This window comes from Schistocerca cancellata, chromosome 8, assembly GCF_023864275.1.
Source record: "Schistocerca cancellata isolate TAMUIC-IGC-003103 chromosome 8, iqSchCanc2.1, whole genome shotgun sequence".
Taxonomy (NCBI): domain Eukaryota; kingdom Metazoa; phylum Arthropoda; class Insecta; order Orthoptera; family Acrididae; genus Schistocerca; species Schistocerca cancellata.
In genome coordinates, this window is record NC_064633.1 from 269,054,507 (window position 1) to 269,069,625 (window position 15,119).

At 46.9% G+C, this 15,119-nt stretch overlaps 1 protein-coding gene across 1 annotated transcript in view; it reads left to right on the plus strand.

Annotated features, from left to right (window-relative positions):
* The window catches only part of LOC126095508 (uncharacterized), a 346,398-nt gene that overhangs the window by 244,580 nt on the left and 86,699 nt on the right, over positions 1–15,119 (plus strand). The window contains exon 7 of the mRNA XM_049910294.1: positions 7,614–7,892. Coding sequence (XP_049766251.1) covers positions 7,614–7,892 — 279 coding nt within the window. The remainder of the gene's footprint in view (positions 1–7,613; positions 7,893–15,119) is intronic.

The following is a 15,119-nucleotide window of genomic DNA, read 5'->3' on the forward strand; positions in this document are numbered from 1 at the left end:
AAATTTCAAGTCTGTGCACTTTCATTTCAGGAGTCAGCATCCGGGGTACCAATCGTGCACAGATATTCCTAGAGCCAACCAAAGTAATAATGTGACCCACACGTTCTTGTGAAATGCCGATTGTGCTTGCAGGTAATCTCAAAGAGTGATACGACGATCGACCTGAGTCAGTCTGTCAACATTTTGCTTGTGAAACTCGGTGGCTGCTGTCATTGGACGTTCAACTCTTAGTCACGCAGGTCAGATGTTCCCGCCTCAACATCTTTAAACTTACTCGCCCAACGACGCACAGTTCTCACATTAACACAATCACGGTAAACTGATTTCTTTCTCTGATGAATCTCCTTTGGGGTGACACCTTCTGCTGTCAAGAAATTCAATGACTGCACGTTGCTTAAATCACATTGACCGACCGTCTGCGCAGGGTTCCTTACTTTACACTGTAACAGCACAACCATTCAATGCTAAGGCTTCCCGCCAACTGGAGCTGTAGAGAAGAGGCTACGGAACAAACCAGTACCTGCCGCATACCAATGGTACCAACTGTTGAAGAGTTAGGAAGGTGGAGGCATTACTTTCCAGTCAACCCTCATAAAAAAGCAGAGTGTACGTATATGTGTCTGGAATCTCTCCCAAATCTTCGGACCAATTTCAACCAAATTTGGCACAGTAACAAAAGTCCTCACATGTTATCAGCTCCGATAGGAGCGAAGATTTGGGCGAAAACGTGTTTCACCCAACCCCTGGCGTATAGGCCACCTTCACAACAAGTATGTTGGGTGGGAAAAGTATCTGCCTGCCAAATCAATCTGCTTTGCAGCCTACATGTCAGCGGCAAGAAAAGGTATTTCAGGCTAACAGGTAGGCTGCCCTGAATGATGTGCATTTTGTGTTGAAGTAGTATCAGTCTGCTTTATCGATCTTGCATGATCGCTTGTCTGTAAGGGGCACATAAATGATTTTGTATCCTCTGATGTAGCCAGCCCTGTATGATAGATAGTCTAGTTGGAGCATTATCACCTTGCTTTATTGAATTGTATTGCAGGGGCTACATGTGTCGATGAGCACAGATGGGGTGAGGTTGTGGCAAACAGAGGAGAGGATGTGCAGAGCTAGGGGGAGGAGGAAATGGACAGAGAGAGGGGAGGGGGGCATATGCAAGCGGTAGGTGAAATTTGTAGAGGGTACTGGGCAGGTGGTAAAGGAGGTAGAGGAGGTGCAGATGGAAAGTGAAAGGGGGAGGTCGAATCGTGCAATATCTGGATTTCTGGGGCATTCAGGTGTAGCAGTGGGAACTTGAGAGTAGACATGCTAGTTGTCAAAGTTCCAGTCGAATACACCTGACCACCACGATGGAGAATCGCCATATTGTGCACCAAGCATATCATCACCCATTCACATCTGCGTCTGCCATCTGAGAACAAATAATCGACTCCGTGCAATATTGTGTTTCATCCCACATTATTGATTCGAGACTAGCAGCAACCAGACTATGGAATTGCTAGCCATGTGTAGGCTGCTGTTAACACCACATCACAAATGGCTGCAGCTGGAGTGGTTTCATGACTGGGAAGCATGGACTGCTGATGGATGGGGTCGCATTCTGTTCAAGGAGGAATCGCGAGAAGCACTATCCCAGATGACTATCGTTGACGAGTGTGGAGGTGACCAAGGGAGATGTTCCATTCTTCAAATATTTTGGAGAGGCACAGCAGTGTTACTCTTGCCATCATGGTGTGGGGAGCCGTTGTGTATGATTTCAGGTCACAGCTGGTAGTGACTGAGGGAACTCTGTTCACACAACAATATATCATAGGCATCCATCGTGTGTTATCTCCTATGTGACACTAACAAGGAGCCATTTTTCAATAGATCAATGCTCGTCCACATACCACACGTGTCTCCATGAACTGTCAGCTTGATGTTTATATACAGACAAGTTCTTTGTAAATTTGATTCGATATTGTAATCACTGAAATAATATCACATACCCCTTCTAGTTGCAAAGTTTCATTTCGTTTCCTTTCCACCGATGGATGCTTCAGTTTTTTTTTTTTTTTTCAGGCAATTTATCTGCACAACAGTCGGCAGTATGCTTTCTATCTTCTTTCGAGATAAATTTGCCGCCTCCATTCACAGTACTTGCTGTTGGTAACAATAATACCCACTTTACTCCTCGCCTTGAAATATGCATTCAGTACTTCTTCTGTCTGTCTCGGGTTTGTTTTTCCGGCAGTGTTAGTTGCACATTAATAGTGGTACATATCAGTACGTGTAGGTTTACTGATGGAGAGGCGACCGGTATACACCTCTTATATCTATTGCACTGTACAATCATAGGACACGTTGAAGACACTGTAATGAAAGTGCAGATGTTTCGTTTAAGGACTGTTATATACTTATGTTTTGTGTTGTATACAGGGTGTCCCAAAAATAATGAACTGATTTTAACTTGTAATAATTTTGAGACAAATGTCACTAGATAACTGAAACAGCGCTAGATATAATCGGCATGGTCTAGAGTTTCAGAAAAAATCCGCTAAATGTCGCTACGAGCGGTGACCTGGAGCGTGCAGCCAGTCTCGCACAATATGGCGTCCGCGCAACAGAAGGCATATTGTGTTATTGAGTTTAGTCGTACTCAATCAGTGATCCCAGTTCAGCGGACATTTTATATTCGATTTCGTGATAAACCACCATTACCAAAGAACATTCGACGGTGGTACAAACAGCTTGAAGAAACAGGGAAACTCTGTAAAGGCAAAAGTCCTGGCTAGCCACGTGTTCCTGAACAAACAGTGGAACAAATCCGACAAGCACTTGAGCGGAGCCTCCCCGCAAGTACACGCGTCATGCCAGCCGAGGACTTGCGTTACCGCGCATAACAGTGTGGCATGTGTTACGGCGTCGTTTAGCCCTCAAACCGTACCGATTACAACTGGTACAAGCTCTTCGAGATAGTGAGAAAGTGAAGCGAGTGGACTTTAGCAATGCTATTCTAGAGGACATGGAAGATGACGCTTTTATGTCATGTCATGGTTGATATTCAGCGATGAGGCAACTTTCCATATTAGCGGTAAGGTTCACCGTCATAATATGCGTAACTGAGAGCTCGAAAATCCTCATGAAACAATTGAACACGAACGTGATTCACCAAAAGTGAATATTTTTTATGCTGTTTCGCAAAGCAAGGTTTATGAACCCTAGTTTTTTTTTTAGGAAGAAACCGTAACAGGACAATCATATCTTGCAATATTACGGAACTGGTTATTCCCACAACTTGACTCTGACAATTTCATCATCAGCAAGATGGAGCACCAGCGCACTGGCACAACAACGTGTGCAGTTTCCTCAATGCCAACGTGCCTCAACGTTAGATAGGGCGTACAGGACCGCGAGACTTGGCCTCCTAGGTCCCCTGACTTAACACCATATAATTTCTTCCTGTGGGAATATGTTAAACAGTGTGTTTACATTCCTCCCTTACCTCGCGACATTGATGAACTAAAAACCAGAATATCGGTTGCTGTAGCTTGAGTTTTTAATTCTGCTGCGCAGTGTAATTCAGTTTGCGATGAATTCGGCTATCGCCTAACACCACCTTGGATGTGTCACAGTCCCTCTTAGCCACATTTCACCCCTTCTCATCACGCCTCTGCGATGGACATCACAACCGCGACGACCTGCGTTTAAATCACGCGATGTTCGTATGAATGGCCGAGGAAAATATTTTGGACAAACTGCCGCTCACAGTCTACAAGAAAATGCCACAGGAGATGGGATAAAGTGCGTCAATGAAACCACCCACTTCCTAGTGACGTTGATTCGCACAAGACATTTCGCAGTGCGATGAGCAACAGGACGACACTCTTGGTAACCTTTGACACTGTTGACACATCCTGGGCCATTCATCCCTTCTCGACAGACATGGTCGACCAGAACGTTGACGACCAGTATGCCTGCCCTTCCCCTGCAATCCAACATCGGGCCACTGTGACATCCGAATGCCCCATAAACCTGGATAATGCACAATACGACCATCCGGCCAGATGGAGACCCACAATGACGGCCCTTTCAAACTACGTAAGGTGCTGATAATGCTGTCTCACACCAGTTACTGCATTCTGACCCCTTTGGATTGTAGAGCGATCGCAATTTTTGCTCTGATGTACAAGGTGGGACTGCTAGGAACCGTTCAAACCATTAAACGAAACTGGAACGTGATATGAAGAAGCAAAGGCATTTTACACCTTTTCCGCCCTCCTGTCTGAAACCCTAGGGGTTCTACTGCATACACCAGAGCACGTACTGCAGTTACACTGCGCATTGCTCTCTGAAGCGTTGTCGAGCCCGAGGGTGACGTCACAGGGCGCCACGCTGTTGTAACATTACAGAGGACATCTGAGGGCACCTTTGAGCCAAATTTCAAATTCAGATGTTGCAAAAAGAGACAATTACGGGGTTTAGAAAAACTGATCCTTTAATTCTGCTGCGCAGTGCAATTACAGTTGCAGTGTTCTGTGTCCGGCAGAATAGCTACCATGGTGGAGAGTGTGTGTTTAGTGTCCTTACCAGGCCTGGTAGTGTATACAAGGGAGCGAACAGCGCTTGAATGGTCACTGTGAAGGATTCGGAGTTGCCACGTACTGGTGTGAGACAGCATTATCACCACCTGAAATAGTTTGAAAGGGCCGTCATTGTGGGTCTCCATCTGGCCGGATGGTCGAATTGTGCATTATCCAGGTATGTGGGGCATTCGGATGTCACAGTGGCCCGATGTTGGATTGCAGGGGAAGGGCAGGCATACTGGTCATCAACGTTCTGGTCGACCAAGTCTGACCATCACAAGAGAGAACCGCTGTTTTGCTCACCAATTAACTCTGTAAACTCTTTACATATGCGCCTGCCGCTAGAGAACAAGTAATGGACTGCCACCAACATTCTGAGTCATCCTGCAACAATGGTCAGAGACTAACAACAGTCGGACTGGGGAATTACTCTGCTATACACAGGCGGCCGATAACACCACAACACAAGAAGGGTGCATTTGGAGAAGTTCCGTGACGAAGAACCTTGGGTTTCTGCACAACCGCAGTGACCATTGTCGGCGACTATGGAGGCGACCTGGTCAGAGGTCCCATTTTCAATGTTTTCGAGAGGCACAGCGATGTTACTCCTAGCGTGGGGAACCATCGCATATGACTTCAAGTCACGGCTGTTGGAGATTGAGGGAATTTTGACGGCACAGCAGTACATCACGGATATCCTGCATCCTCACACGTTACATCTCACACGACACTATCGAAGTGCCACTCTCCAACAGGACATTTCTTGTCCACACTTTCAAGTGTTTACATGAACTGTCTGGGTGATGTTGAGATACTCCAGTGGCTAGCAAGACCCCAGACGTGTCTCCAATAAGACATGTGTGGAACCAGCTTGGACGTCATCTCTGCCCCAGTGTTAGTAACCAGGATATAACGGACCAGTTACAACAGCTGTAGGCTTGCTTGCCTCAGGAGAGGATACAATGGCTTTATGACACGCTTCCCAACCGAATCAGTGCTTGCATTCGGGCCAGATGGGGTACAATGTTATAATGAAATAACAACTGAAATAACGACTGCAATTGTGAGAAAGAAATAAACAAATATGAGCTCCAGGAACCTCCGAGAAGGGGATTAGGAAGGCCATGAGCTACAGAAGTTGAGTAGCGAGAAACGGCTTTATCAGTAAATAACTTGCAAAAATTCATATACAATTACTGACTCCTTAGATAATTAAAATACTTTTATTCAGTTAATCCCCTTTGCGAATTCAAATAATTATTTGCTGTTATTATTTGTTGCTTTAACTAACAAGTAATGTAGAGTGCTATGACATTTTCTTTGTTTACTTCTCGATCAGCAGTCTCTCATGTAGCTACTTACTGTACGTATCTGTTTAAATTTAACCTCAATAGCAGTAGGTCATTCTGTAATAAAATAAATTAAACGAAGCACAAAACATGAACATATAAATGTGCGATGATACACAAATGCAGTGAATTTACGTAAGCCAGATACAAGAACATGAATTTTTCCTTTTCCGATGCCAGACAATAAAGTAAGGAAACCGTCAAGACAGTCTTGGGATGCGGTGCAGATGCAGCAGGCTATGGATGCTGCTACCAGCTGTGGGATGGAGTGGCTGCGGGGGTCGGAAGCATTCGAGTTCCCCAGGCTACATTTAGAAGATGAACTGGGAATACGAACAAAATTTTCAACGATGTTCAGAAAGTATTGGGTAGATTCCAGCAAACGTTCAACACTGTACTGGAGCGTGAACTGATACGACACCTGAAACTATTGCAGTCGCACATGCTTGGTATGACTATAAAGGAGGTGAGGCAACTCGCATTCCATATAGCCTAGAAAAGCAAAGAGGTAACTTAGTTTGGGGAAAGAAATATCGAGGCGGCCGGTGTGGCCTAGCAGTTCTAGGCGCTTCAGTCTGGAACCGCGCGGCTGCTACGGTCCCAGGTTCGAATCCTGCCTCGGGCATGGATGTGTGTGATGTCCTTAGGTTAGGTAGGTTTAGGTAGTTTCAAGTTCTAGGGGACTGATGACCTCAGATGTTAAGTCCCATAGTGCTCAGAGCCATTTGAACCAAAGAAATATCGTACAAAGAAGACCTTTTTGGCGACAGCAGTGCTGCTTCCGAAGACAGTCACTGTTTGCACTGCTTTGACCTATGCTCGCGTTCAAAACCCTGAGAACACTGGTTAACGTATCAGCAGTGTAATTTGTGGGCACACACTGAATGTGCAGGAGTAGGCCACAGAATAATAAATTTTATTTATGATGTCTTCAAATGGTTCAAATGGCTCTGAGCACTATGGGACTCAACTGCTGAGGTCATTAGTCCCCTAGAACTTAGAACTAGTTAAACCTAACTAACCTAAGGACATCACAAACATCCATGCCCTAGGCAGGATTCGAACCTGCGACCGTAGCGGTCTTGCGGTTCCAGACTGCAGCGCCTTTAACCGCACGGCCACTTCGGCCGGCGCTATGATGTCTTCAGATATGTAGAATTGGGTAGAATTACTTTTCCCAAAACGGAACTAATTTTGTTGCTTCATGGATTCACATTTGTAATTGTACTTTCAGTCTTCACTTTTTGTAAAAGTGAACTGAGAAATCTTAACTGATGATGTTGAAGAATTTTTTTAGGAGTAGTCTTTTATTTGTTAAATATAAATGTATTAAATATATCAAATATCAAATGTTTATCTGAATTTCTTACTTTTTCGAACTCCTATGTCATTTTACCCTGACATCGGACTAAAATGACATATTATGCACTTTTTACAAGAATATCAAAAACGTACGGTTTATATTAATTTATAAACATGGCACCAAGATGGCGAAATCTACAAGTGAATGAGGCACGGTCTTGATACAAATTTTATTTAATAAAATGTTTTATGAAGTAATAATGACCTAAAAACAAAATGGTATGTCATTTTATCCGGACTTGCCCTACTTCATTGTGAATTGCAGAGTAATCGCATAGGCGTAGATGTAGACACGTGTTTTTGATTCGACCGCCGCCGTACGGTCTGCTGACAGCGCACGGAGGAGCGCGCCGAGGAGAGCGGCCGCCGACGCCCCTCGCCGCGCCTGCCCGGAGTGGCGCCGCCCCCGGGTCCTCCGCCCCCAGTGGCCGCCTCCGTCCGCGAGGAGCAGACGCAGACCCCGCGGCGGCCCGCCAGTGGCTCCAGCGGCTCCAGCAGCGGCGCCTGCTCCTCTGCCAGGGCCTCGCTAGTCCGGCGCCGCGCCCAGCCGGCGCACCACAACCGCAAGCACCGCCACCACCACGACCAGCACCACCGCCGGCGGCAGGCGCAGGTAGGACACCACGCACCGCTCAAGGAAAGGCAGGCGCACCTCACACCATGTGATATTGCAGAGTGCCTGCAGCCGTCTCCAACGGGGAGGGAGTAACTATACTACTGGCCATTAAAATTGCTACACCAAGAAGAAATACAGATGATAAACGGGTATTCATTGGACAAATATATTATACTAGAACTGACAAGTGATTACATTTTCACGCAATTTGGGTGCATAGATCCTGAGAAATCAGTACCCAGAACAACCACCTCTGGCCGTAATAACGGCCTTCATACTCCTGAGCATTGAGTCAAACACAGCTTGGATGGCGTGTACAGGTACAGCTGCCCATGCAGTTTCAACACGATACCACAGTTTATCAAGAGTAGTGACTGGCGTATTGTGTCGAGCCAGTTGCTCGACCACCATTATCCAGACGTTTTCAGTTGGTGAGAGATCTGGAGAATGTGCTGGCCAGGGCAGGAGTCGAACATTTTCTGTATCCAGAAAGGCCCGTACAGGACCTGCAACATGCGGTCGTGCATTATCCTGCTGAAATGTAGGGTTTCGCAGGGATCGAATGAAGGGTACAGCCACGGGTCGTAACACATCTGAAATGTAACGTCCACTGTTCAAAGGGCCGTCAATGCGAACAAGAGGTGACCGAGACGTGTAACCAATGGCAACCCATACCATCATGCCGGGTGATACGCCAGTATGGTGATGACGAATACACGCTTCCAATGTGCGCTCACCGCGATGTCGCCAAACACAGATGCGACCATCGTGATGCTGTAAACAGAACCTGGATTCATCCGAAAAAATGACGTTTTACTATTCGTGCATCCAGGTTCGTCGTTGAGTACACCATCGCAGGCACTCCTGTCTGTGATGCAGCGTCAAGGGTAACAGCAGCCATGGTCTCCGAGCTGATAGTCCATGCTGCTGCAAACGTCGTCGAATTGTTCGTGCAGATGGTTGTTGTCTTGCAAACGTCCCCATCTGTTGACTCAGGGATCGAGACGCGGCTGCACGATCCGTTACAGCCATATGGATAAGATGCCTGTCATCTCGACTGCTAGTGATTCGAGGCCGTTCGGATCCAGCACGGCGTTCCGTATTACCCTCCTGAACCCACCGATTCTATATTCTGCTAACAGTCATTGGATCTCGACCAACGCGAGCAGCAATGTCGCGGTACGATAAACCGCAATCGCGATGGGCTACAATCCGACCTTTATCAAAGTTGGAAACGTGATGGTACGCATTTCTCCTCCTTACACGAGGCATCACAACAACGTTTCACCAGGCAACGAAGGTCAACTGCTGTTTGTGTATGAGAAAACGGTTGGAAACTTTACTCATGTCAGCACGTTGTAGGTGTCGCCACCGGCGCCAACCTTGTGTGAATGCTCTGAAAAGCTAATCATTTGCATATTACATCATCTTCTTCCTGTCAGTTAAATTTCGCGTCTGTAGCACGTCATCTTCTTGGTGTAGCAATTTTAATGGCCAATAGTGTATTTTAGGCGTGTTTAACCATAACAACTCTTTTAACTGCACGTTTAAATACATGCGAGCTCTCGATAGCACATGACAAAGTAAAGACCTTTAGTGTGTACCTTTTCATTGACGTATACAGGGGATAGGCAAAATAATGTGAAAGCTTGTACTTTCTTGAGAACGGTTCATTAATAAAGGATTGGACCCTCATTTGCCGATAAAACAGTTGCGATTCTTCTTCGAATACTGGCATATAATGATTGTATAGTTTCCAGTGGGATGTTATGCCACTCATCGATCAGAACGTCTTATAATTCCTGTAGTGACGAGGGAGGCGGAAATCTGCTCCGGATTCTGCCCTCCAATACCGCCCACAAGGGTTCGATAATGTTCAAGTCCGGGGACTGTGCTGGCCAGGGAAGAGGCTGTAGTTCAGTTGCATGCTCCTCATACCACGATTGTAATGTACTGGCTATGTGAGTGAGCGCATTATCGTCCTGAAATATGCATTATTGTTGGGAAACAACATTTGAATCATGGGGTGCACCTGATCAAGTAAAATGTTCACATAATCGTTGGTTGTAACACGGCCTTTCAGAGTAACGATGGAACCAGCAGAATATCATGATATGGCTGCCCACACCATCACACTTCTACCTCCATGCTTAACCGTTGGAATCTGTCAATCAGGATTGTAGGCTTCTTTTGGCGTTCTACGGATGTAAACCGAGCCCGATGTTGGAAATAACGAAAACGTTGCCTCGTCAGACCTTATGACGCGTTTCAATTGATCAGCCGTCCAGGATTTATGTTCCTGACACCATGTTTGACGCTTCTTTGCGTTGGTTGTCGTCACTAATGGTTTTGGTACAGCAGCTCGTCCATGACTATTGGCTTTATGGAGTTCTCGGCGGACAGTATCTATAGATATAGGATTTCGAAGACGGCTGTTGAGCTCTTCAGTCACTTTAGCCCCCTTAGTTTTGTGTTGTTTTGAGACAATTCGTACGACGATCTCCGTCATTTAGTTTTGATGTACGCCTACTATTAATTTTACACAATGATGTCTTTCCATGTTTTGTGTAGGCTATCGTCGCTGTTGAAACAGTTGCTCTCGAAACATTCAATAAATTGGCTGCCGTGGTTACTGATGCCCCAGCTAATTGACCCCCCACAATCTGCCCTCTCTGGAACTCTATTAGGTCTTTCATTGCACGTCGACCTCGGTCTCTGAATGTAAATATGAAGTGTGTACTACTCGTAAACAACCTGCACTGATTCCTAGTCCCTACTGCACAGTCCAGCGCGACACGTCTTAGCTCCGTTGTTGACCGTCAAACACAACCATCCCAGTACTACCACTGTTCACATTATTTTGCCTACCCCTGCACGGTGCCAAGCGTTCACGAAGTTTGGCGGACCAGGCGACTAGTATGACGTCACAAGTTCGTTGTGAGGGGCCTGTACCTCTCGTGGGCCCCAAGGGGCTATAACATGACGATCCGCCACAAACGAAATGGGTCTAGCGTGACTGACGCCTAGCGGTTGCTCGTGTAGAACTAAGAGACTTAGCAGACACATCATCTGCGCACGGAAATCAGTTCTGAACTCCCGTGAATTCGCGCATGCGCATTGGACGGCAGTACGCGCTCAGTTGAAGTAGGGAGTACTCCAGTTGTGATTTCTGCTTGTTATCGGTTTTATTTTTGATATCTGTACCCAGCAGCTAACTTCAGGTTTTCATACTGGAGCTTTTGAACATTTTTCAAAGTGTCGTGATGATGAAATCCCATACTCCGTAACAGAGCGTAGGGGACGATGCGGTAGACCCGCACCGCCGTACTAGGCAAGGTCCTAGTGGAGGTGGTTTGCCATTGCCTTCCTCCGACCGTAATGGGGATGAATGATGATGATGATGAAGACGACACAACAACCCCCAGTCATCTCGAGCTAGGTGAAAATCCCTGACCCCGCCGGAAATCGAACCCGGGACCCCGTGCTTGGGAAGCGAGAACGCTACCGCGAGACCACGAGCTATGGACTTTTTCAGAGTAAATATTCACAAATGCAACACTTAAACAAAAGAAATATTTTTTGCGGGCAAAATTTCTTTTGTACGCGCTGTTTGTGAAGAGCATTCTGTGGCGTTGTCCGAAGAACAAGGTCCCACATCAAAATTAGTACACGACGGAACCACAAGTAAGGACAATCGCTGTCTGATGCAGCAACAAATCCCTCAGGAGGCTCCATACGCCACCGCCGCTGCCGCAAGAGTAGTTACGTCAGAGCGCAGTGCTGCTCAGCCCAATCTGCAACCATCGCTGACGACGACAGCATCGTTTAGCTTCAGATCCAGCAGCACGAGTTGTGTTAGAAGTCAGCACTGTATCGAAGTTCATAGTCAACTGTAGTGTACACTGAGATATGAAATTACCGTTCTGTATTGCCTCAAGTTATACAGTTCAACAACAGTAAGAAATACATTTTGTCATCCTGTAGACATTGATTGTTTGTAAGTACTTTACACACATAAAAAAAAAGTTTTGCGTCACCTCGGTTCCGAGAGTTCCGGAACCTGTACAGAAAATTGGAAGAGAGATAAACATAAACATAATTTCCGCCCTTTTTTATTGCTCATGAAAACCACACATTGCATGTTGTACCACCACACAGCGAGACCTTCAGAGTTGGTGGTCCAGATTGCTGTACACCCCGGTACCTCTAATACCCAGTAGCACGTCATCTTGCGTTGATGCATGCCTGTATTTGTCGTGGCATACTATCCACAAGTTCATCAAAGCACTGTTGGTCCAGATTGTCCCACTCACCAACGGCGATTCGGCGTAGATCCTACAGAGTGGTTGGTAGGTCACGTCGTCCATAAACAGCCCTTTTAAATCTACCCCAGGCATGTTCGATAGGGTTCATGTCTGGAGAATATGCTGGACACTCTAGTCAAGCGATGTCATTATTCTGATGTCCGCCCCGTAAGCTGAATGGTGTGCGTGACGGATTGTCAATCCTCTGGGCCCGGGTTCGATTCTCGACAGGGTCGGGGAATTTTCTCCGCCCAGGAACTGCGTGTTGTGCTGTCCTCATTATCATCCTCATCGACTGCAGGTCGCCGAAGTGGCGTGAAGTTGAAAGACCGGCGCGCGGCGAACGGCCTGCCCGGCGGGGGGCCTAGCCATACGATTAAAAAAAAATTATCCTGAAGAAAGTCATTCACAGGAAGAGCACGATGGGGGCGCGAATTATCGTCCATGAACACGAATGCCTCGCCAATATGCTGCCGATATGGTTGCACTTTCGGTCGAAGGATGGCATTCACGTTACAGCGCCTTCCACGACCACCAGCGGCTACATCGGCCCCACATAAAGCCAACCCAAAAAAGCAGGGAACCACCACATTGCTGCACTCGCTGGACAGTGAGTCTAAGGAGTTCAGCCTGGCTGGGTTGCCTCCAAACACGTCTCCGACGATTGTCTGGTTGAAGGCATACGCGACACTCATCGGTGAAGAGAATGTGGTACCAATCCTGAGCAGTCCATTCGGCATGTTGTTGGGCCCATCTCTACCGCGCTGCATGGTGTCATGGCTGCAAAGTTGGACTTCGCCGTGGACGTCGGGAGTGAATTTGCGCATCATGCAGCCTATTGCGCACAGTTTGAGTCGCAACACGACGTCTTGTGTCTGCACTAAAAGCATTATTCAACATGGTGGCGTTGCTGTCAGGGTTCCTCCGAGCCATAATCCATAGGTAGCGCTCATCCACTGCAGTAGCACCCCTTTGGCAGCCTGAGCGAGACATGGCATCGACAGTTCCTCTCTCTCTGTATGTCCTCCATGTTCGAATAACATCGCTTTGGTTCACTTCGAGACGCCTGGACATTTCCCTTGTTGAGAGCCCTTCCTGGCACAAAGTAACAATGCGTACGCGATCCGCGTTATTGACCGTCTAGGCATGGTTGAACTACAGACAACACGAGCCGTGTACCTCCTTCCTGGTGGAATGACTGAAACCGATCAGCTGTCAAACCCCCTCCGTCTAATAGGCGCTGCTCATGCATGGTTATTTACATCTTTGGGTGGGTTTAGTGACATCTCTGAACAGTCAAAGGGACTGTGTCTGTGATACAATATCCACAGTCAACGTCTGTCTTCAGGAGTTCTAGGAACCAGGGTGATGCAAAACTTTTTTTGATGTGTGTATTTTGTTCAGGTTTTAATAAAATCATCTAATATCTTATGTGTGTTGTAGTATCCACTCGACCTCCTCCAAAAGTAAATCTAGGCTTGCTAGAACCCACTGCTATTCCGGCGGGAATGTCTCAAGTGTTTCTTTGTCCGGCACAACACATTTTTTTCACTGACCGTATCGTGTTCTACATGCAGAAATCGACCGGACCAAACAATCATCAAGCGTCCTAATCGAGTAGGCTAGAGAGGAAAGATGTCTGCATGATACTCACGACCCATTGTATCATAATGAGTTGCGTCGGCATCGTTTATTTCGAGTAAATTTATATAAAACTTTAGGTGTGTGATTTTCGCGCACCTTAATTGACGAAAGTTTAGTTTGATTGCATCTTTTGCTTTATTTCAGCATGCCAGGAAGAAGAAAACTGCAACAGTGAGCGGGAGAATCCGATCACAAAATGAATAAATAAATCTTTTAATGCTTACTTCCGAGTGTTTGATATTTCCTTCTACATTACTGTGTCAATTGAGCGAATTCCTTCCTGCATTATCGGCAGTAGCTCGTCATAACAAGACACTTCCATTGTCGTGAAGTCCCCAAATTTCTGCGGACTTTCGGCCTGAGTTCTTCGTTAGTGTGGAATATATGTCCCTCCCTTCTTTCCTTCCCAGTCACGGTCGAACCCAACAAGTCCGGGTCTTCGTCGTCGTCATCGTGCTGCTCTAATCCTAAGAGTTACAGACTTTGCCAGGGCAGTAGCTTCAAAGCCGGCCGCGGTGGTCTAGCGGTTCTAGGCGCGCAATCCGGAACCGCGCGACTGCTACGGTCGCAGGTTCGAATCCTGCCTCGGGCATGGATGTGTGTGATGTCCTTAGGTAGGTTTAAGTAGTTCTAAGTTCTAGGGGACTGATGACCACAGATGTTTGTCCAAACTAGTGTATAATGTTTATACTCTTGTCGGGTGTCCAGCCGGGTGCAGTCGTTTTCGTAACACGATATTTCGACAGCGTACCATGCCGTCATCTTCAGGTGACGCCTGTGGATGAGTATCTTTACTACATCCCGCCTCCCTCATCGCCGCCCCCTCCCCAACTCTTTCTCCACTGCCGGTCGCACGCCACGACGGGTGGATTGGTGGTGAGGGTGAGGAGGGGAGGATGGGGGGGGGGCGGGGGTGGTCGGCGCCAACGGAAGCTGGGCACTAACTCTGGTTCCTCAGTACTCCTGTGGCCTGCGCCGGGCACGGAAGTTGCTCTCAGCCCATGCTGTGATTTTAGTTGGGTGAGTGCTGGATCCCAAGCTATGCTGAGTGTAAACCCAGTGTCTCTGTTGATCAGCCCGTCCGCCACTCGTATTTCAATAGATTCCTTCAGTACACAGTCCCAAAAAGACAAGATCTGCTTAGCACTTCCGTTTCTCCATACTTCATGAAGTTCGCTGTAGCCATGCACTTTTCTGCAACCGCAGATTTTGTTGGTTGCTTAAGATCGGTATGTCTTCTGTGTCCTTCGATTGTCCGTATAGTCTCCCCAATGTA